Source organism: Urocitellus parryii, chromosome 9 (genome assembly GCF_045843805.1).
Source record: "Urocitellus parryii isolate mUroPar1 chromosome 9, mUroPar1.hap1, whole genome shotgun sequence".
Lineage (NCBI taxonomy): Eukaryota > Metazoa > Chordata > Mammalia > Rodentia > Sciuridae > Urocitellus > Urocitellus parryii.
This window is the reverse complement of record NC_135539.1, coordinates 113,745,722-113,769,033: the sequence shown is the minus strand read 5'-3', so window position 1 is coordinate 113,769,033 and position 23,312 is coordinate 113,745,722. Positions and strand designations below refer to the sequence as shown.

Here is a 23,312-nt window from a genome sequence, read left to right as displayed (position 1 = left end):
GCGATCAGTGTGGTCAGGAGACTCCAAGCAAAGTTAAAAAAAAAAAAAAAATAAAAACCAAGGGGGCTTTATCCTGCAGAGAAATCAGGGAGAGGGTTGGAGATGAGAATTGGTAGCTGTCTTCAAATAACTGAGCAGTATTCATCCTGGGAAGCAATGAAGCCTTAATCTGTTCTCCAAAGGACTGCGTTAAAACCAAAAGAAATTGCCAGGCAAAATATTACAGTTCAGAATATCCTGCAAATCTCAGGATCATCCTGAAATAAGTAAAATGAGAGCCGGGCCCACGCCTGTAATCCTAGCAATTCCAACTCCGGAGGCTGAGGAGGCAGGATCACAAATTCGAGGGCAGCCTTCTCAATTTAGCAAGACCCTGTCTCAAAAAATAAAAAAGGGCTAAGGATGTGGTCCTGCTGTAAAGCACCCTTAGGTTCAATCCCCAGTACAAAGAACGGGGGGGGGGGAGAAAAAAAAAGAAGGAAAAGAAAAGAAATGAAATTAGATAGTGAGGAGTAATGCCCTCTTCCTGGACGCGACAGAAGTTGAAGGCAGCTTGCCTGCTGCCTTGCTGAAGACGCTTTTGTGGCTTTGTGAGAGATCAGACCAGATGGCCTGGCTGTGTGATCCAAGCAAGCTCCCTCTCACTATTCTTGGCACCTCTCTTTTAGTATTTGTCACATAATTAGCAGTTATTTGTGAATATACCAATCTAATCTCTCCCAATTAGTGACAACGCTTGATGCTCCGTTTTCGCTCTCCGGCCACCCCAGGGGCATAACAACGAATAAATTACATTAAGGAACAGTGGCAAGGAAGCATACGTAATTTTTCCGACGAGCTGAAGGCCTCCTCTGATTTTGTTTTAAACTTTCTCCCTTCCCTGTTTCGTGATCTCCTAGGCTACTTCTGTGACTATCACAAGACCCTACGACTTCCCCCAAATGTTTTCTCTCGAAACCTCAACTTCCAGTCGCCCAGGTGCGAGACTCTCCCCGGACCAGGATCTACTCTATGGTAGAGAGCCCAGCCTTTCTAGCTCTCGTAGTCCTCCAGTTGCCCCATCTATGGTTTCCGGAGGCCTCGCCGGAAGTTCTCGTAGGAGATGGGGAGGTTTAGGAGGCCGGAAGTTGCGCCCTCATTCCTCGCCATTTCAAAAATGCTGCCGAGGGCTTAGGACCTGTGACTGCCACTCCTCCCCCCCGGGCTCCGAGGGGGAGCGACTCATGGAGCGACCATAAGGTGTGGATCTTGGGTTTTGTATGCGGGGTGTCGGGAGGACCGGAGGGGGAGGTGGAGAGGGGGGAGCTGGCCTCAGTCGGGCCGCTGTTGTGCGGGCCTCGGAGCGCGGGAGCGGGCTGGAGGAACTTGAGGCGTGGGTGGCGGCGCTGAACGGTCGCGCCGGGCGGAAGGAAGGCTGGTGGGGGAAGGGCTGTGAAACGCGCTCCCGCGGAAGAGAAAATGGAGGCGGAGGGAGGCCAGCCGAAACTTAAAATCGAAGTAGTCTAGTTGAAGACAGTTGAAGATGCTTAACTCGGCGCAGGATCTGAGGAGTACCGAGGCACTTTGGAGGAGAGCCGGGAAGGATGATATTGGCGTGACCTGAGCTTTAATCATTTTAGACTGCCAATTGTCTGCCTCATTTGAATGCTTATTTGAAAAATGCCCGTTTGGGGGCCACACCCAGACTTACGGAAACTTTATCCTGGGATGGGGCTCCAGGGTATGTATTTTAATCAGTGCACCTCGATGGTGGTCGTACTTGCTGAAGTTTAAAAATGGGCTTCTCTTGGCCTTAGGACGTTGGCACGCAGAACAATTATGAGTCAAAGATATTTGGAGTCTTTAGGTATTAAGACACATCATTTCCTAATATGAAAACGTATTTTAGTTTAAAAGTATTTATTTCACAATATTTTGCTTCACGGTACTGGTCGGGATCACAAGTCTTAAAAGTGCAAAATACACAAGGGTGTAAAGGTAGTAGTCCAACATTCCTAACCCAGCTCTTCCGGCTAGCTAATGTTAACTGCTGGATGTTTATCCTTTCTGATTGTACCCCAAGTCACATTTTTAAATCATAAGGGCACCCCTTTGTATGTATTTTTCCACTCAGTTTTTCAGATTATATCATGGGCTGCTTTCTATAAATACATACAATTCTTTCTTTTAAAGACTTGTATAGTATTGTGCTATAGTGTTGTACAACAAATATCTGTAACCAGATCCCTATGGATGTATTTTTACGTTATTTCCTGGCGGCTTGTTTGTTTTGCAAATTGTGCTGGAGTATACTGTAGGGACACATTTCACGTTTTAAACGTCTAGTAGTAGTTTCTTTTTTTAAAGAAAAAAAATTTTAAAGGAAAAAATTGTTTTCATTCTCATATGCCAGTTGAAAAAGTTGAAAACTGGTGTTTAATATAGGTCCCACAGCTCCCCCCCCCCCCCCCCGTATTGGGGATTGAACTCAGGGGCACTGAACCACTGAGCTACATCGATAACCCTGTTTTGAATTTTATTTAGAGATTGGGTCTAACTAAGTTGCTTAGTGCCTTGCTTTTTCTGAGGCTGGTTTTGAACATGCAGTCCTTCTGCCTCAGCCTCCTGATCTGCTGGGATTACAGGCGAGCACCTGGCTCCCACAGCTTTAAGGAAGTTATAGAACAGTTAGTTCTGCTGCTGATAAGTTTTTATTTTACTCTTAAAATCATAGTTGTCTTTAAAGGTAGAGATTTGAAAATGAGGTATATAGGAGTCTCTTGGACTGAATATAGGGTGGGAACCACCCTTTTATCATCTCTGAGATGAATAAAACTAACTGTTCAGCTTTCTGGGATTTCAGTCTAGTAGGGACACAGATGAAAAGATAAAAATATGTGGGGTTCTTTTTTTGTGTGTGTGCGCTCCTGTTGAACACAAGGTTTTGCACATGCTCTCCCACTGAGCTACCCTCACCCCCAAGTAAGTATTTTAATAGCGGTGCTTTGGCATCATTAGCTTCCCTTGGGATTCAGAAAAACTGTTGACTAAGGAAATGACTTTTGACCTGGGTAGAAGAATGAATAAAAATTTTTGAGTCTTGGAGAAAAGAAAAGTCAAGTACTAAGGCTTTCAAATTTTAGTCATGACCCCCCAGTGAAAAATAAATTTTGTGTCCTATTACACATGGGGGGAGTAATAGGAATAGTTGTGGCTTCTGCAGCCATAGTACGTGTACTCCATGATTTGGGCATGTTTTCTCTCTCTTTGCTTCAGTTCTCTTTCTGCCATTGAGGCAATACTGTCTACCTTTTGGGATCTCCATAAGGATTAAATGTGTTATTATATGAAAAGTGCTTTAAAGAATGCATGATCCGAAAGTGCTTAATATAGAACGTGGTAGTACTATGAATTGAACCCAGGGATGCCAGGGATGCTTTATCATTAGTTACACCTCCACCCCTTTTTATATTCATTTTTCAGGCAGTCATGCTGGTGCATGCTTGTACTCTTAGCTACTTGGGTGTCTGAGGCAGGAGCACCACAAGTTTGAGGGCAGCCTGAACAACTTAGCAAGACCATGTCTCAAAAAAAACCCAAAAATGACTGGGGATGTAATTCAGCATTAAAGTGCTCCTGGTACCACAAAAACAAAACAAAAACCAACTACTTTATTTATTATTTTTTGGATACTGGGGATGGAGGAGCACTTGACCATGGAGCCACAACACCAGCCCTTTTAATTTTTTTTGTTTTGAGATGGGATCTTGCTAAGTTGCAAGGACCTTGCTAAATTGCTGAAGTTGGCCTCAAATTTGCAATTTTCCTGCCTCAGCCTCTTGAGTTGCTTGGATTATAGGTGTGTGCTACTGGGCCCTGCATGCTTTCTTTCTTTTTTGGTATTGGGGCTTGAACCCAAGGGCCCTTAACCACTTAGCTACATCTCTAGTCCACATTTCATGCTGCTATTATTTGTTTGTTTCTTTTTTTTTGATTTTTATTTTGAGACAGGATCTTATTACTATGCCCAGGCTAGCCTGGAACTTGGATCTTCCTGCCTCAGATTCCCAAGCATGTTCAGTAAGTGTTAGCTACTTGGAGTAACAGAAATGGTTTCCATGGTATAAAATATAATTTTGTTAAGCATTGTTTTATTTTCTATTCATTAATTCTGAGGGAGTGTTTAGGCCTATTGGGGTACAACTTAACAGTTTGAAAACTCAGTGCTAAAAACTCTTGAGAGGTGAGTGGTAAAGGAGGCAAATTGAGTTTGCCATTCATAATGGTGGGTGTTGAGTGGTGGAAGTGGAGACTTGGAGAATACCAAGATGGAATGGAAAATTAGTCGAAAACCTGTAAAGAAAGCTTGTAGTCAGGTACAGTAATGCAAACTTGTATATCCAGCAGCTTTGGAGGCTGAGGCAGGAGGATCTTGAGTTCAAAGTCAGCCTCAGAAATTTAGTGAGACCCTGTCTCTAAATAAAATTTTAAAAAGAGGGCTAGGCTCAGTGGTAAGTGTCCCTGGCTTCAATCGCTGGTACCAAAAAAAAAAAAAAAAAAAGAGACAAAGCTTGTGTACACATACCCTGTGAGGGGAACGAGTTTCTGTATATGGGAGTACCTCTTATAAGTTGTGAAAAATGGTTTGCCTTTCTAGATTCGTTGGGCTGTGAGTTAACATAAGACATTAATAAGAGAAAAAAGAAAAACATAGTCATGTACCTACAAATTCTCACAAAATAAAGACTGGAAAAAAGGTCAAATATTGAAACTTGTATATCCTCCTGAGCTACAGAAGGCATTGGGTTTTGAGGGTTCTAGGGTTGATGGCCACATGCGTTATGGGAGAATGAGGGAAGGAATTGTATGGTGAATAAAGGTTGTCTTATTATGCAGATAAAGTCTCTTGGGTAATAAAAGTCTCATCAGCCCTTTTCCTGATACAGATTCTTTACTGATTGTAGATTTCCTTTCTAGATGTTTCTTTTACAAAAGGACAGTTTTTAAGAGCTACTCTTATTTTTGCATTTTCTCAGAAACACTTCCTCAAAAAGGTTCTTCTATTCATTATCTTTTTAATGGGACAACACTTTCTACCAGGTGTTAATGTAAGAAACCCTCACTGTGGTTTAAATTCTTCAAAACTGCCAAGAAGTCATTTTCTGTTCCCATCTCTATGCTGAACTAGCGTGACTGCTGGCTCCCTTCCCCAAAGTCGTGCCTGGAAGAACTATAAAAGGAAAATATTGTGAGAAGTAATGGGTGATGGGGATCTTTTTGAACCGATGGGACAAGAGAGGACCGTCTTGAAATAAGTGTCAGGCATGGCTGTGTAAGAATACAACTGTAGGGAAAAGGAACTGTTGGAAAACTGCTCCTATTTCTTTCCTGCGGTGTTACCTTGGAGTTACCTTTTTCCACACCTGTGGCAGAGATTCCTAGTTCACTTCCCCTCAAGTACCATGCTTGGTACCCATGCTTGTGAGGAGTTGAGAAAAACAAACTGGGAGTCAGGTGGTGACAAAGACTTTAGGCAGTCTCTGTCCCTTATCCTTAGGTCTTGGTAAATCTCTATCATCATGTTTCTGTCCTTGGGGAACAAAGAGTGAAACCCTGAACTGAGGAGTGATTTTGTAGATTCTGGTTTGGAGTGGAGCTTTCTACTGGAGCCTTCATTTCTTTCTCCAGCTTACAGGGGCTGATGGGCTGGGGTCTGGATTTCCCCCATTTGCTTCACTTGTTAGAGTACCTGATCAGATCTCCCCTGAAAAATACAGTTGAAGGACACAAATACTTTAATCGAAACTATATAGGCTTAATTGGAACAGAAACGTGAGGACAGATTGACCAACAATTTAAAGTTAGCTACTGATCATCATCCTAGAAGAAATGAAGGGAGATGTTAACAATTTGAAATAAGAATTCACAGGGGCTGGGAGAACCAAACAAATAATAGGCATGAAGAATACAATGGTTATATTATACATGGGGAGCATAACAGAATGGATACAACTGAGACATTAAGAAAATCTTTTACAATAAGGAAAAAGACACAGAAAAAGCAAGAAGAAAAGTAGAGTAAATGTAGAGATGCATCTATTTAATAGAAGTTTTAGAGAAATAAAAAGGAGGAAATGCTTGAAGAAATAATGGAGTAATTCTCCTTCACAGTTATAAAGACCTCTGCTTGAGATTCTCTAAAATGCTAAAGGTGAGAAATCAGGAAAACTCATTCCTAGGTGAGTCAAATTAAGTCCTAGCTTAATAGTCCTAGTTCTAGCTTAATAGTCAAATTAAGAAGATCAAAGCAAAAGGAAAATACTAGGATCTCAGAACAGATCGATTACAGGGGAGCAAATAAAAATTTCCTTCAATATCACTAGATGCAAGAAAGAGTTTTCAGAGTATTGAAGCCACCTAGAATTTTATAGCCAAGCACATTTATTTAAATAGGACATGAAGTATGATCATGTGCCAGGCATGATGGCACATAATGCCTGTAAATCCCAGCAACTCTGGAGACTGAGGCAGGAAGATCCTGAGTTAAGAATCAGCCTCAACAACTCAGCAAGGCCCTGCCTCAAAAAGGGCTGTGAATGTTGCTCAGTGGTTAAGTGCCTTTGGGTGCAAAATCCCATTAAAAAAAAAAAAAAACAAAACCCTCAGGCTATGAGGTCTTGTAAACTCTGCCAGCTGTATTAAAGGATCCAGTACATATATTAATGAGCAAATAGATATAAATTTCTGCCCACTTAGAGTTTATGTTCTACATTATATATTAATATGTATAGTATATAGTTTGTAATAAGGATGGTGGAGAAAAATAAAGCAGGAAAGGAGACAGTAATACAGGGGGTTGGGAGTTGCACTTATTAAAAATGGTTGGTCACTGGGAGACCTCAGGGACAGACTGATGGACAGACTGACGCTTAAGTGAAGACAAAAGGATAGGAACTAAAGGACAGGGGAAGCCAGAAAACTTTAAAGAGGAGTGATATTATGCGCATGTGCATGTGTTGTATGTGTGTGTACATTTTAAAAAAATTTAACCTGAGTTTCCTGGCATGCAGTTTCAGGAGTACTTGGAATCTCCAAAGTGATAAATGCCTTTTGTATGCTAATGAGTTGACTGGTGACTGGCAGCCCCTAGGTAGCTATGAGATGGGGGCTGGTCACCAGAAAATCCAAGGTAGGATTACGGTTGGGACTTTCAGCCCTACCCTCCTGTCTTTGGGGGAGGGGAGAAAGGCTGAAGGTTAAATTGAACTTAAGTGGCCCTTAATGCCTATGATATGCAAATCAGTCTATGTAATGAAACCTACACAAAAGCCCAAAAGGACAGAATTTTGATAGCTGAGGTTTTTGGAGGGTTGTTTGCCCAGAAAAGGTCTTGGAATTTTCTTACTCCTTCCCACACACCTTGCCCTGTGCTTCCCATTTGGTGCTCATCCATATCCTTTATAATAAATTAGATGTGGTTTCCATAACAAATTAATTGGTTCTGAGGAGGGGGTTGTGGGAATCCTGATTTGTAGCCATTCAGTTGGAAGCACAGGTAAAACAAGCTGCAGCTTTCAATTAGCATTGGCATTGGGGCGCAGTCTGGGATTGAGCATTCAATCTGTAGCATTGAAGCTAGATTTAAAATTAGGTAGTCAGTGTAGTTAGGTAAATCGAGTCTAATATCAAGTGAAATCTAAATGGAGGCCATGTTGAGAATGAATTCCAGAAAAGTTGAGCAACTCTCCTGGAATGTTAATGAAGTCCAGGAAAAAGCCCAAGGCCAAAGTCCATCCCAAAGAATTGTTAATGAACAGCAAACTTGAAGATGCTGACATGTGTCACACTCCTCAGGCCTTCCCACCTACATTCCATCACTGAAAGAAACTATAAAATGGAGAGACAACCGCACTTCCATCTTTTGGGTCCCCTTCTTCCTCCGGGGGCAGTCTTTTCTGCTGTCCTTTAATAAACTTCTAATTTCTACTCTGACCTTGCCTCGGCATGCTTCTCTGGTGTTATTCTTCAACATTGGGGGAGCAAGGACCGGTCAATAGCGGTAACAGCATCTGACACTATCTTCAGGTAAAATTAGAGGATACCCAGCTGGGTCTGCTGCAGAATTGATTGGTTACTGGTGGGCCCAAATGCTCTTAATTGGTGACCATAGGTCACAGAAGTCTGTGTGGATTGTTGAGTGAGAGTATCTACCACGCGGCCTGCGCAGTGGTTTCATTAATGAGGTTCTAGGCATAAAGTTAGTTAGACGAGATCGAAATAAAAACACAAGACTCAATTACCTTAATTCTATTGCTAGGTCCGAGACGGCTCCCCTCTCTGGTTCGCTCCTCTAGCCGCCCAGCAGGGCAGCAAGGATTACTCAGGGCTAGCAGGAGAGAGAGAGCCTTTTATTAGGGAACCAGAGATTCAGGGGAGAATTCCATCCAATGAAGGTTGAGGGGGGGCTGCACTCCAAGGTCAGGGTCAGCGATTGGGTCCCCGGGGTCAGTGGTCAGGCACACCCCCACAAGGATGGGTTCTCTCATCAGGAGAGGGACGGGAAAAACTTCGACATTTGCCAAAGTGCCTCAGACCCTCAACGGGAGGCACCCGATCACGTGTGAGAATGGCTCCCAACAAGAGTATATGAGAAACTTGAGTTTGTTATTCATGTATTCTCTCCTGATGCAATTAAGAGAGAGTTGGGTTATTTTTTTTTAAAGAATTTTTTAATATTTATTTTTTAGTTCGGCAGACACAACATCTCTGTCTGTATGTGGTGCTGAGGATCGAACCCGGGCCACACGCATGCCAGGCGAGCGCACTACCACTTGGGTTATATTAATGTAGTAATAACAAGTAGTGAGAAGTGATTAGATTTTGGACATAATCTGAAGACGCAGCTTAAGAATTTATTTATGGACTGGGTGTGGAGTGAAAGAGGAGTCAAGGATGGCTTCATGAGTTATTGACCTGAATAACTGGAAGGCTGGAATAGCCATTTACTGAGAGGGGGAAGACTGCAGAACTGGCAGGTTTGAGGAGATCAAGTGATTTTTATATTGTAGGGTTTGAAGTACAAATTAAGCCAGTTTTAAAAGATTTAAGGATTTAAGTTGTGTTTATATCCTGTTTGACTCCCTTTTATAACAAGGAAAGCTAATGGGGCAGAGAGGAATTACTTTGTTATAGTTTAGCTTTCTCTGAAGAATAAGGGATTCTGTTAGCTTCAGCCAGTGCATTTGTTTGTTTTTCTAAGTTCCTTTCACCCTTTTCCCCATGTGACTTGTAAGTCACAAATTTCACTAATTGAGTTCCATCTATTTTTAAAAACCTGAAGGTAAACTCAAGCAGTTAATTTAAATATTTATTTTCCTTCTGTATAGTTTTTTTTAAAGAAGTGGAGAGTGAACAATTTTAAATTTTCTTTCAATTCATGCTGCATTTTTCTCTGATGATATATGTCCATCTTGGTTTAACTCATTTTTAGTTTTTTTTTCTTTTAGTTGCCAGTGAACTTTTTTTATATCGGTGCTGAGAATCGAACCCAGTGCCTCACACGTGGTAGGCAAGTGCCCTACCACTGAGCCACAACCCCAGCCCAGTTTAACCCATTTTTAAGTGTCTAGTGGCAGTGCTCCTTTTAGTTTTGGTGCATTCAGAAGCTTTTTTTTTTTTTTTTTTTTTGTAGTGTGCTGGGGATCAAACCCAGGGTTTTGTGCATGGAGGCAAGCACAACACTAACTGAGCTATATCCTCAGCCCTCAGAAGCTGATACTGAAAATGTTGACTCTCACTTTATTCAATGAGACATGTTCCAACATGTTGCTGAGATTTTCCTTGAAATGCTTGGAATCTTATCTTGGCAATTCTCCAGCTTTACATCTGTCTTCCAGAGAGGGTCTTCACATCACCAGGAGAAAGGAACTTGATATCCTTTGAGGAAGTAATAATTGTAAATGACTTTCAGCTAAAACAGTTTACTCATTTACATCAGTATGGAGGTTGGAGCATGCCCAAACCTGTTTCTTTTTCATGCTTCACCTGAAGAAATAGATGGTTTTTAGTCTCAGTTAAACTTTTTAAGTTTTTGCAGGATCTGAACTAGAAAAAGATTGGAAGATACGGAGAACCTCAGCATGAGTAAATTACATTCATGTAGAATGCTCTGATAGATATCTGCATTACATGTGTCTTTTTAAAAAATATTTTTTAGTTATAGGTGGACACAATATTTTATTATTATTATTATTTTTATTTTTTATGTCGTGCTGAGGATCGAACACAGTGCCTCAGGCATACTAGGCAAGTACTCTACCTCTGAGCCACAACCCCAGCCCTACATGTGTCTTTATTTACTTTGACTTTTTTTTTTTTAGTGCTAAAGACACAGTTTTCTATATATACATTTCCTTTTAGTTTTATCAACAGACTGCAGTTTCTTCAGTCAAAATGACATCATATTCCACCTCTGCCCAGTGTTCAACATCTGATAGTGCTTGCAGGATCTCTCCAGAACGAGTCAATAAGGTGAGTCATTATTGGGCATTCCTGTTTTTCTTTAAATTTTTAGGAAATTGAATTGAAGAACATAAACATAGTTGCATTCACTGATTAGGATTTATACAGAGCAGATTATACATTATTAAGTGATAAGTGTCTTCCAGAGTTTGTTTAAAAAAAGAAAGTATTTAAAGAAATTTGCTTGTTCCATAGGATTTGAGACCAATATAATTGAAATGTAAATAGCAAATTTATTTCATGTTTACATCAGGTACGACCAAAATTGCCACTTTTGAAGATTTTGCAGGCAGCAGGTGCAGAAGGTGAAATGTTCACTGTTAAAGAGGTAAGACATCAATGAAAATTCTCAGTTTTTAAGAACAGTTGAATAGGAGCATCCAGTAAATAGTTCTGAAATCAAAGAAAGAGAGTTCTACTCTGAGGTACCAGAGGGAGGTGATTTTTGCTGTTTTGTCTTTAAAACTGTTAAGTTGAACTTCATATTTTCTTTAGAATTCATTTTGAAGTATCTTTTAAATATATTGATTAACCATGAATTCATTGATCTCAGAGTTAATAAGCAAAACATGTATAGATTTAAGAAAATGACACTATGATTTACAAGATATGCTGCTAAGCAGGAATTTATAGTAGTGTTTCATTATGAATGTGTCAGATACTCTTCTGAGAACTGAGTTATTTTAAACATTTATGCATTTAAATAACTTATTTAGCTTCTGAAGTTGTTTTTTTTTTTTTATTTTAAAGAAACAAAGACAAATTGAATTCCTTAAGTGGAAAAGACCCAATATTAAAATGTTATTCTGTTGGAACTGTTTGCATTTAGAAGGGTAGATATCTGACTTTTCCTAAAGAGAGGAAATAAAATTATGAAGTGTGTTTTTTTTTTTCCTTGAAAAACTCCGTATCTGTTAGTAATGCTGTGCTCCTGAGCAATAATATGCCTCTCAAAGAAATGAATCTGGAGGCATTTCATATCTTTATATAATATGTGAATTTGTATGTTTGTTTAGAATCCTTATATGTAAGACTCCTGTTACTAAAGTCTGAATTTTTTTTATATCATTAAAGTTGTTATGCTGAATTATGCCATCTTCTTTATTTGTGAAGCAGATTTGCCTATGTTTATATGATAAGCTTTTATGAACCATGACCCTATCTTGATCCTAAAGGGGAATTCTCTGATTTTTTAATTATTAAATCATGTTTCTCAATGTGTATGTTGAGGCAGATGATTTAATGAGAGTGTTATATATAAATTCAGAGTAGTGTTTTAGGAGATCCTGTTTATATACTTAGGTTAGTTGATTTTTTCAGAAAGTTGGATGGATATAAAGAACTTCCTCCTGTTTCTTCAAGTAGGTGCTTTGCTCCATCTTATTTTCCCATAATAGATTAGATATGAGATTTCAGTTAATCCATTAATTTGTATTTGGGGATGTTATTAGGAGCATCATTGCTTCAATATAGTAAGGATTATGTTAGAAAAGTTCTATACAGATATTTAATAATTCCTAAGAAATTGGAATCTAAAGATAGCTGGGCTGGGGATATAGTTCAGTTGGTAGAGTGCTTGCCTCGCATGCACAAGGCCCTGGGTTCAATCCCCAACATCACATAAAAAAAAAAAATAAGAAATAAAAGATTTTTTTAGTTTGTGATCTATGACAACCAATTATTAAGTTAAAAAATTTTTTTTTCAAGTCTGCTACCTTTAGAAAACATTTATTTTCAATACGTTTCATTAGTTTTATCCTAAAATGCAGACAGGTCCATTGACAAAATGTTCCAACCTGGATGACATAATAAAAGTTATAGGAAATGCTTCATCTGCATTTTAATGTTCAGGTTTTGACTCATGAACTTGTTCTTTTCCATTTTGTGAATTCTGTGGGGGAAAAAAATCTCAGATAGACATAAGTATTTATTTGTTAAATACCTAGATTCTATTTTGTGCAGATACATTGCTTATTAAGTATTTATTTGTTAAATACCTAGATTCTATTTTGTGCAGATACATTGCTTATTAGCTTCTTAAACACTGTTAGATGTGCCAGAAAGAAAAAAGTGAACTTAGCAGAAGCCTAGTTGTTTATATGCCCCTGAGATTTAGGAAATATTTTTATGGTCCAGGCAGATTTAAAGCTTATTGCTTTTAATAATAGAACAGACATTTTCATTTGAACTAGTGAGAACATTTTTGAGGGGATATTAAGTAGATTCATCACTTTTATCATTGTTGGATGAGCACTTTTTTTTTTTTTAAAGAATACAAATCCTAGTGTATTCTCTTTTTTTTTTTTTTAAGAGAGAGAGTTTAATATTTATTTTTTAGTTGTCGGCAGACACAACATCTTTATTTGTTTGTGGTGCTGAGGATTGAACCCAGCACCGCACGCATGCATGCCAGGCGAGCGCGCTCTGCTTGAGCCACATCCCCAGCCCTGGATGAGCACATTTCTGTGCTAAAAAGTCTGAGTCTGTTGATGGCCAGAAAGATAATGAGTGGATGTACTTAGTACTTGGGAACAACTATCCTGTTGTAGGACCCCTTTTATATTGCCAGTGTACAAGCACTGACAATCTTATAAACGTGTTCTCTTTCTCTAGCATACTTCCTTATCTACTTTTTATAATTTTTGTTTTAGGTAGTAGTCCAGCAGATTCTTTCATGTTATTTTATTCCCACGCAGGTAATGCACTATCTAGGCCAGTATATAATGGTGAAGCAGCTTTATGATCAACAGGAGCAGCATATGGTTTATTGTGGTGGAGATCTTTTGGGAGAACTACTGGGACGTCAGAGCTTCTCCGTGAAAGATCCAAGGTAGAAAGAGTTAGGGATTGTGTATCTTTTTGAGTGCTTATTAATCTTCTTGGGTTATTGATGATTAATTCGTTTACTCAACAGATATTTAGGGGTTGGCATACGTTTGCTAGGCACTGGGAATATACTAGTGAGCAACACAGTCTTGATTTTTAGAGCTTTAAGAATAATGGTCTTTCCCATTTTAATCAAATAATCACACTAATATGTGGTAAAATTGCATTATAGATACGCTACAGAAAACAAGTACATAAAGTTAGGAGTGGGTGGAATTTTAGAATATTAGTGTTTCCCTGAGGAAGTGAAATTTAAGCTGAGAACTAAGCACAGTCAGAGGGGATAGTTGAAGGAGAACTTCAGATTGGATATCATGCAGGTAGGAGATAGTTTGATGTAGCTAGTTTAGGATTTTGTGAAGTAATTATTAGAAATAGGAGGAAAGATCAAAGATGAAAAATAGGAGCAGATCAAAAAAATGTAGAATTGCAGGACAATTTGAGGTTGATGGTGAGCCTAGGCAGAATCATAGTAGAGATAAGATGATCTTTGTGTGACTTTCTTCTCTTGCATGGGGAGTATTGCATTAGGTCAAGCTGGTCAGTCATTGAGAAACCATTGTTCACTTTTCTTTGTAGCTTAGTAAAGACTACTTTCTTCTAGCTCATTTTCTTAAGTTAGTAAGACTTTTCTCCACCTTCACCCCTCAATTAAAATGAAGGAAATATCCCAACTTGGGTAACTGTTAGCTAATGACATAAAATGTAAGCAAGTGTTTTTTGTTTGTGTTTTGTTTTTGTCTTTTAAGCTAGGGTCACTTTACCACTAACCTATATCCCCAGTCTTTATAATTTTTTATTTCGAGACAGGGTCTTGCTTAGGGCTTTGCTAAGTTGCTGAGGCTGGCCTTAGTCTTGTAATCCTCCTGCCTTGACATCAGGTATGCGCACCTGTAACTGGAAACTAATCATTTTTTTTAAACCAAAAGCTAATCAGTTTTTTGGTACTGGGGTGGGGATTGAATCCAGGGGCACTTAACCACTGAGCCACATCCCCAGCCCCCCCCTTTTTTTCAAATTTAGAGAACAGGGTCTTACTGAATTGCTTACATTCTTGCCAAAATTGCCGAGGCTGGCTTTGAACTTGGAATCTTCCTGCCTCAGCCTCCTGAGTAGCTGGGATTACAGGTGTGGGCCAGAGTGCCCAGCCCTAATCAGTTTTTTAATGGGGGCAAAGTAGTCACAAGAACCTGGACATTTATATCTTAACATTTAATATAGCTTATTTATTTATTTAAAATATTTTTAGTTGTAGATGAACACAATACCTTTATTTTTATGTGATGCTGAGGCTCAAACCCAATGCCTGACACTTGCTAGGCAAGTGCTCTAACCATAGCTGCAACCCCAGACCTTAAGAGTGATTTTTTTTTTTTTTTTTTAAACAGTTCTGGGAAAAGGATTCTTTCTCTATACTTAATAGGGAAAGTTGGGGGATGACATATCAGAGATACATGTGTTATATAATGGAAAACCACTGAAATGGTTTTTTTTTTTTAAATTTTAGATGGACACAATACCTTTACTTATTTATTTATTTTTAATGTGGTGCTGAGGATTGAACCCATTACCTTATATATTAACGCAAGCACTCTGCCACTGAGCCACAGTCCCAGCCCATGACCAGTATCTTAACAGTGGCATTTAGAGTTACTAATTTTTTTATTTTATCTCTTTTACAGCCCTCTCTATGATATGCTAAGAAAGAATCTTGTCACTTTAACCACTGCTACTACAGGTATGTCACATATTTCTTCAGTCTATATTACAGCTTTGAGTTCAAAGGGGCAAATTATGGGAAAGCAAGAGGATGGAAATAGAAATGGAATGCAGTCTTTTGTATGACTGGGGATACTGTCTGTCTTACAGAATGTTATTACTATATTATTTAACTTTTCACTGTGAAAAATTTCAAACATACTGGGAATTAGGCAGATGCCTACATAGACTTGGCAGTTATTAACATTTTGTCATGCGTGCTACATTTAGACATAACTTAAAAATCTCTAACAGATAAGGACATTTTTCCTTCAAACATACATCCATCATTATACCCAACAAAATTAATAATTATTCCATAATCCTATTTCATATGCTAGTTATTGTTTTATTTTCACCATTATCTCAAAATTTTACAGTTTTAAAAATTTAATTTTATTTTCACTAGGGATCAAACCCACAGCCTCACAACCCTGCTAGGCAAACACTCTACCATTGAGCTATATCCCTAGCACTTATCTTTTATATTTGGCTTGTTCAAATCAGGATTCAAACAAAGTCCACACATTGCATTTGGTTGATACATCTCATATTTCTTTATTCCGTAAAACTTAATCCTCCTTTTTTGTGTGTTTGGTTTGATTTTAATTAATACCTTTATTTAATCACAACTTTTTAAAAAATTTACATTTTCATGAGATACAATTATACATAATTGTATTTATGGTGTATAATATATTTTGTCACATGTATACAATATGCAATGATCAAATCAGTACATATCACCTCAAACATTTATCATTTCTTTGTGTTGGAAGTATTAAAAAAATCTGTCTTCTATTTTTGAAATACATAATAAATTATTAACTATAGACACCCTACTGTGGTATAGAACACTTGTTTCCATGTCATTGATTTATTAAAGAAATGGATCATTTATCCTGTAAAATTTCCTATACTCGGGAGTTGGAGATTGTATCCTTGTGATTATTTAACTTGTTTCTTCAGCCTTTCTATTTTTCCTATGCTAGTAGTGCTTGAATACATTCAAGTTTAAGTTTTTTGTCAAGAGTTCTTCCTAGGTGGTGCTTTGTACTATCGTCTGATTGCATCAGTCATGTAAGGTCTGTGAGCTTAGATGTTGTCAATCTGATCCATTTATTATAAAGGTCCCCTACAACCATTCACCTAATGATTTGAGTAATCTGTTTTCTGAATGCCAGTTTGTCTAAGCCTTTGCTTGATTCTAGACCTTTTAAATACAGTCCTTTGAATTTATTAGGTATGTTCAGGAAACTGGCCTTGGAATCTGAAGACTCCAAAGTAGTGGTATGATAGACATGGGTGAATAAACTGGATACAGCTGAAATGTAAAGCTGTCATTTCCAAATAATGACAATTCCTCCCCTCCACTCCTATATGAAGCCATTTTGTGAGTTTCAAATTAGATTGTAGGTAGCATTGTTCTTTGAAGAAAGCTCAAAATAATCTCTTTAAATTGGCTATGTTTGCTAAAGTAAATAGATCGGAAAGAATCAATTTCTAATATTGATTTATGCTTTAAAGTTAGGAAAAGAGGTTTTGCTCTCATTGCAACATGATTTTGAACTTATTGACTTTTGAAGCCTGTTTTCATTGAGCCATTTGCTCACTTCACCTATTTAGAGATGTAGCTCTAAGTTTCTGAGAAGTCTTGCAAGTGATGGCAACTTTATTGAATATCAGCAATTTGTGAAATCATACGGCTTTCTTATCATAGTCATTAATGGCTGGAAGTATATGGAAAAATTTTTTAAGTTGCTGATCTACTTTTTTAGTAATTTTTTTTCCCTCATTGATCTAAGTCTGAAATATGGAGTGAGTATAATTTCACCTTTTCTCCCCTCTAAATTTTTTTTGGTACTTTCTCTGCAGAATTTAATATGTCATATCATAAAGAACATTTTGTATAACAAACACTTCAATTTATGTAACAACCCTGTGAGGAGGGACTAGAATTAAAGAAACAGGCTTTGTTTTTTTGTGTCTGTGTAGAATGAGTGATTTGCTCAATATTAGACATTACTGGTAATGATAGAGCAGAGATTTCTGACAGGCCAGTTCTTTCTCTGCCCATTATGCCACATATTGATGTCTCTTTAACCCTTGTTTCTAACAATTTGACCCTCCACCCATTTTTTTGGACACATTTTTTTCCCCCTGAACATTAATTTAAAACACTTTTATTAGTTATTTAACTTGTCATTTTGAAAAAATTTCAGACTTTAACATTTGCAAAAGTATGATACAGAGTTGTCATATACTCCCAGATTGTTTAACATTGTGTATAAAACCATCATGCAATAATAAAAACCTGGAAATTGCACATCTTTTTTTTTTTAAGTTGTAGATGGACACAATACCTTTATTTTTTTTTAATGTGGTGCTGAGGATCGAACCCAATGCCTCACATGTGGGAGGCAAGAACTACCACTGAGCTACAACCTCAGCCCCCCCCCCATCATTTTGATTGATTATCTTCTCTGATTAGCTCTTGCATTCGTGCTCGTCATTGGCCATCTCCATTAATTTTCATAAATTGAATTGCATGTGTTTTAGTTGAAAAGACAAATCAGAATGCTTGTCATAAAACTATTTTACACCTTTGCAAGTGGTTTGGATTAGACCTTTATTTTTTTAAAATTATTTTTGGGGTTGTCAATGGACTTTATTTATTTATATGCAGTGCTGAGACTTGAACCAGTGTCTCACACATGCTAGGCAAGTGCTCTACTACTGAGCCACAACCCCAGCCCTAGACCTTTATTTTGAAAATGCCACTTTTTAAAGCAATTTTTTTTTCTTGGTGGACCTTTATTTTGTTTATTTGTATATGTGAATCTAACCTAGTGCCTCTCACATGCTAGGCAAGTGCTCTGTCACTGAACTACAACCCCGACCCTGTGAAGGTGTTTCTTTTTAAATCATTTAAGTTTCCCCGAGTATTCTAACATAATGAAATAGATATGACAAACTGTGTGTGTGTATGATTTATTTTTGTAATACTGGGGATTGAAAACTTTTAATTTTAAAATTTCTTTTTACACGTGACTTTCCCAGATTTTTTTGTTTGGTTTTTTGCTTCTAGTTGTTTTAGCCTAAGTGACAGTAATATAATTGCTTTGTAGGAACTGTTTCACTTGCATTGTATATGTTAGTCAAACTGCTTGGAGGGCCACTGTAGTCAGAACTTTTAGTATCATCACTTAGCTTATATAAAAACACTTCTAGGAATAAAGTTCTTTATATTACAGTTTTGAAGATGTTTGCATTGCACAAAACAACTGAATTGTCAGACCAGTTGTAGAATCTGGGTTTTTTTTTTCCTCTGGCAGTATTGATTAGATGAGGATGATATTTTCTGTAAATATCTTGTCTCTGGACCTGGTAGTGGCTGATAAAATCTATTGATTTATTTGGATGCATTTCCATTAGCTACAGCTTCATATAATGAATGAATCGGGTTACTAAATTTTCTTTTCTGTAGCCAAGGTTTTATCATCTGTTCTGCTTGAAAAATATTTTAAGTCTTTGGAATATATTTCTCTCTTAGGCTAATGCAATATCTAAGAATTTCTCTCATCTAGGATAATCTTTTATTTTTCTTTTCTTTCTTTTTCTTTTTTTTTTTTTTTTTAGTAGCCTTGAAAAACTTTTGTCTGCTTCATCTCCTTTCTTAGGAAATGTTTGTAATAATTTGGGAAAATGAAGTTTTTGTTAAAAAAATCCAATATATATTCAGGTAATAGAAGCTTAAATTGTAAATCATCACTGACACTTAGAATATCAGTTTGCTTGAAGATGCTATTGTTTTAAAGGCAAGTGGGAGAAAGTCTACGTTTTCAGATTTTATAATCTGACTCTTTAAAAAAACAAATTAAATTAAAAAAACATTTTTTGTTGCTGTTTGAAGTTAGGCAAATTAGGTAGTAAAGGAAGAGATGATAAAAATACTCTTATTTCTTGATTGGGGCTACTTTTCATATAAAAAATTGAAAGCTTGTCATTTTTAGTAATTTTTCACTTATCCCCAGATATATTTTGGTATTATTTTGAATGTGGCCTATCTTGGTCTTTGTTATTTTTATTTTTCAGTACTGGGGATTAAACCCAGGGCCTCATGCATGCTAGGCCCGTACTGTATCACTGAACTATAGTTTATTGTTTTACACATTTTATTTTGAAGTGAGGTCTCAGGAAGTTGCCTAAGCTGGCCTCAAACTTGCAATTCTCTTGCCTCAGCCTTGCAAGTAGCTGGGATTATAGACCTGTACCACCATGCCAGGCTGGTCTTTGTCATTTTTTATCAGTGCTGGTTATTTCTTTCAAATGAGAGCCTTGTCCAGCCAGAACAGTGAAGTATATCTGTAGGGCTCAAACCTGGCTTTAGGGTTGTTTGCTGAGGTCCTTTTTGTGTGGAAAGAATGGTTATTACCAGGGAAGGTTTTCCTTTTGTTTTACTTGCTATCCAGATGCTGCTCAGACTCTCGCTCTCGCACAGGATCACAGTTTGGATATTCCAAGTCAAGACCAACCGAAGGTAAAATCACCACACGGTGACTTCTTTTGTTGTACAGAGTGGCCCCTTCTCTGTACCTGTGGATCTTGGACTCCCAAGGCCTTTCCCCAAATGTGGTAAGAATTTAATAAGAAAGGTCCTTGGGAGTTCATAGACCAGGGACAGAGTGAACCTTCTCTGTTCTGCTCATAACAGAGTTCCAGTCTCTGAATCTTTCTTTGGGATGTAGCACTTCTGATCTTCAGTTCTTCCAGTTGCATTGTCTTTGGGTTTGTGTGTGCCTGTGCGTTTGTGAAGGATTGTATATGTATTTGTGTATATAAGTGTTTGAGAAAACTGCTTTATTAAAAATTTTAACAGGGTGGTTGCAATTAAGTTCATGTTAGGCCATTTCCTAAAGTTTCCTCAAACCTGGGGAAATTTTAAAATCATTGGTAAATGGTGAGAGTTTCATATACTGTCTGAAATATGCCTAATTTTGTGGTAGGCCTAGTGGCTTTTTTTTTTTTTTTTAGTTGTAGTTGGACACAATACCTTTATTTATTTATTTTTATGTGTTTCTGAGGATCGAACCCAGGGCCTGGCATGTGCTAGGCGAGCACTCTTATCTCTGAGCCACAACCCCAGCCCCTAGGCTAGCAGCTTTATACAGATCATATACTCTTAGATAGTGTACAGGTAAATACTCTTAAAAAACAGTTTTGACCTTTTTGCAGAGGTCATTGTCCCCCACTCCCAGGTTGGGGATTCTCGTATCTTTGCTCATAATGGGTTGAAGAGAGGTGTTGTGTTGCTTTACTGGATGACTGTTGTGAATTGTAGAGATCTTGTGCATAACCCATTGTGTTGCACACACTGGTGAGCCAGAATGGAACTGCTACATCCCCTGGTCTCAGTCATTTCTACTATACTGATAGACATCTTTCCCTTCTTTCAGCAAAGTACAGAGGAAAGTTCTAATTCCAGGAAAAGAATTGAAGAGGGTGATATTCCCGCACTGCCTACCTCAGAGCATAAATGCAGAAATTCCAGAGAAGGTAAGTTTTGGATTAAGACTTCCTTCTCCTACTCGCACCCCCCCACACACACTTTTTTTTGTGGAGGGGTAATTATTTTTTAGAAAAGGTATCTGGATATCCTAAGCACTAGCTGTAATTAGGACCATCATAGAAACTTGAAGATAAGAGAACTCAAAAAAGTAATTCATATGAACTAGGAGGGGCATATGTCTTATTTTTCATTCTTTTCTAAAAATCCTTTTCAACCATTGTTAACTTTAAAGGTGATCTAGTGCTCTTTTAGCAACCTGGGATTACTGCAGTAGTGTAAGATCTTCTGTTAGCTAGGATACCTTGGAGAAGATTAGAAAATAGCTGCTTATTGATTGGTTTGCTCCTGATGAATTTTTTGCATACATAAATTCATCTGCCTTGGTAGCTCCTATATATAAAACAGTAAGTAAAATAAAAGAATAACAAAATAAAAGAAGCATTAATTCAAGTCACAATATGAAGTTTGTGATGGAAATTTGGGAATAAATAGTTTAGGATTTTAAGAGAGATCTATAGATAGGGTGAGTTTTTTTTTTTTTTTTAATGGTATTAGGAATCAAGCCCTGGGCTTCTTCATACATGAAAGGCAAGCATTCTTACCACTGGAGCTAAACCCCAACCCATGGACGGAATTTTTAATGCAAAGATTTCCATTTCCTTAACAGTAATAGAGCTTGAATAGATAAGGATACTTATGACTTCATCTCAGAAATTTGACTTCTGATCATTTAATCAACTAATAAATAGAAAGATGCCACCCATATGCCTATGATAAACAGGGTTGACTTATTTTGTAAGTAGATGAAGGATCAAGAGACTAATTTTTTGCAGAAATTCTTACACCCCTATAGAGCTCAGCACATTTAAGCACCTCTGATTGCCTTTGGCAGGCCTAGTGTATGAGGTAGGTAAAAAAGAGTCAGAAAGTAGGCAAAGAGTGAATTAGAACAAAATCCTAGAGGATGGGAAAGAATTTCATGTGATAGCAGCAGATTTACAGTAATAATTGCCTTGAGTGTAGTTCACATGTACAATACAAGATCTTTTATGTGAAATAAATGGGCCTTAATACTTGTGGTGTTTCTGAATGCTTAATTCCAGTAAGAGTCTACCACTCCAGAAAAGACTTAATGTATATGTATATTTGACAACTAGAGTTCACTGTTATAAAATGGTTGTTATCTACAAAAGCATATGAATTATTGAGAACTGCTTCAAAGTGTGTGATAACAGTATGACTGCTTTAACTACCTTGTGATTGCCCATTTTGATCTCATGGGTTAGGCCACTGTGTTGTCAATGATTTTGCAGTCCTGTAGATTGAGCCATTACCAGGCACTGTGGACTAGAGCAAGTCATTGTTTAGTTATTACAGTGATGTGAATGTTTAAAATGCCAGTATGTGGTGGTTTAGAAATCTTTTTAGAATGATACCATTGTTCAAATAGTTTTTGAGATTTAGATTCCTTCATAAGTGATCATCTACTTCTATTATCATTACTAGCTAATAAAGCCTAAACAGGAAGCAATTTGGGTTCTGCCACTAAGACAAATAATTGATTTCTGGTTCTAGTTAAGAATAGGAATTTCTTTTTACCTATCTTATAAAGAGATTGTTAGTATTCTGAGGAGACTGTGAGTTCTTAAATGTTATATACATAGTTATTCTTTCTATTTAATTTCTATAGATGAAGACTTGATAAATTTAAGCCAAGATGAGACATCTAGGTTGGACCTTGGGTTTGAGGAGTGGGATGTAGCTGGCCTGCCTTGGTGGTTTTTAGGAAACTTGAGAAACAATTATACACCCAGAAGTAATGGCTCAACTGATTTACAGACAAATCAGGTAAATTTCATGTTTGAAAGGGAACTTTTTTTTTTTAAAGAGTAATATTCTTGGTTACTCTTGACCATAAGTTTCATTGTCTTAAGAATTCTTTTTTTTTCCTTTGACTTTAAATACTGTCTATATGTATATGATGCCCACATTTATATCTCTAGCCCTGACCTCTCTCCTAAATGCCCAACTTTCATATTGCACTCTTTATTTAACATCTCCCCCTTTGGATCTGATATGTAAATGAACTCTTGATTTTTTAGTTTTATTAAACTTTCCTGAGCCTTCCCTTTTTCATAAATCTACTACTACCCAATTATTCCTGCCAAACACAAGGACATACTGATTTTCTCTGTCATAGACCACATTCATAGTTATTAACTCTTTATCCAAAACATATACAGAACCTCACTAACCACTTTTTACTGTCCCACTGTCATAAATTAATTCAAGTCATCATTCTTTCTCACACAGATATGGTAACCACCTCACACCACAAATGTTGTTATTCTTGTTCGTCTAATAGATAATTTTTTCTCAAGAGTAAATTTTTGTGCCAGTGATTGAACCCAGGGGGTACTCTACCACGGAACTACATTTCCAGTCCTTTTTTTTTTTTAATTAAAATTTTGTTGTTGTTGTAGATGGACACAATACCTTTATTTTTATGTGGTGCTGGGAATCAAATGCAGTGCCTCACATATGCTAGGCAAGTGCTCTACCACTGAGCCACAACCTTGGCCCCCAGACCTTTTTATTT

At 37.5% G+C, this 23,312-nt stretch overlaps 1 protein-coding gene across 4 annotated transcripts in view; it reads left to right on the top strand.

The window, feature by feature from the left end:
• Positions 1 to 1,149: 1,149 nt before the first annotated feature.
• The window catches only part of Mdm4 (MDM4 regulator of p53), a 32,975-nt gene continuing 10,812 nt past the window's right edge, over positions 1,150 to 23,312 (top strand). For 2 of the 4 annotated variants that reach the window (XM_026397206.2, XM_026397204.2), the window contains exons 1-7: positions 1,150 to 1,239; positions 10,399 to 10,509; positions 10,754 to 10,828; positions 13,197 to 13,330; positions 15,069 to 15,124; positions 19,617 to 19,684; positions 20,601 to 20,700. In XM_026397206.2, coding sequence (XP_026252991.1) covers positions 10,432 to 10,509; positions 10,754 to 10,828; positions 13,197 to 13,330; positions 15,069 to 15,124; positions 19,617 to 19,684; positions 20,601 to 20,700 — 511 coding nt within the window. In that variant the 5' untranslated portion in view covers positions 1,150 to 1,239; positions 10,399 to 10,431. Of the gene's footprint in view, positions 1,240 to 10,398; positions 10,510 to 10,753; positions 10,829 to 13,196; positions 13,331 to 15,068; positions 15,125 to 19,616; positions 19,685 to 20,600; positions 20,701 to 22,403; positions 22,562 to 23,312 lie in introns of those variants that run through there. The other 2 variants (XM_026397201.2, XM_077802252.1) reach the window with 2 other exon arrangements.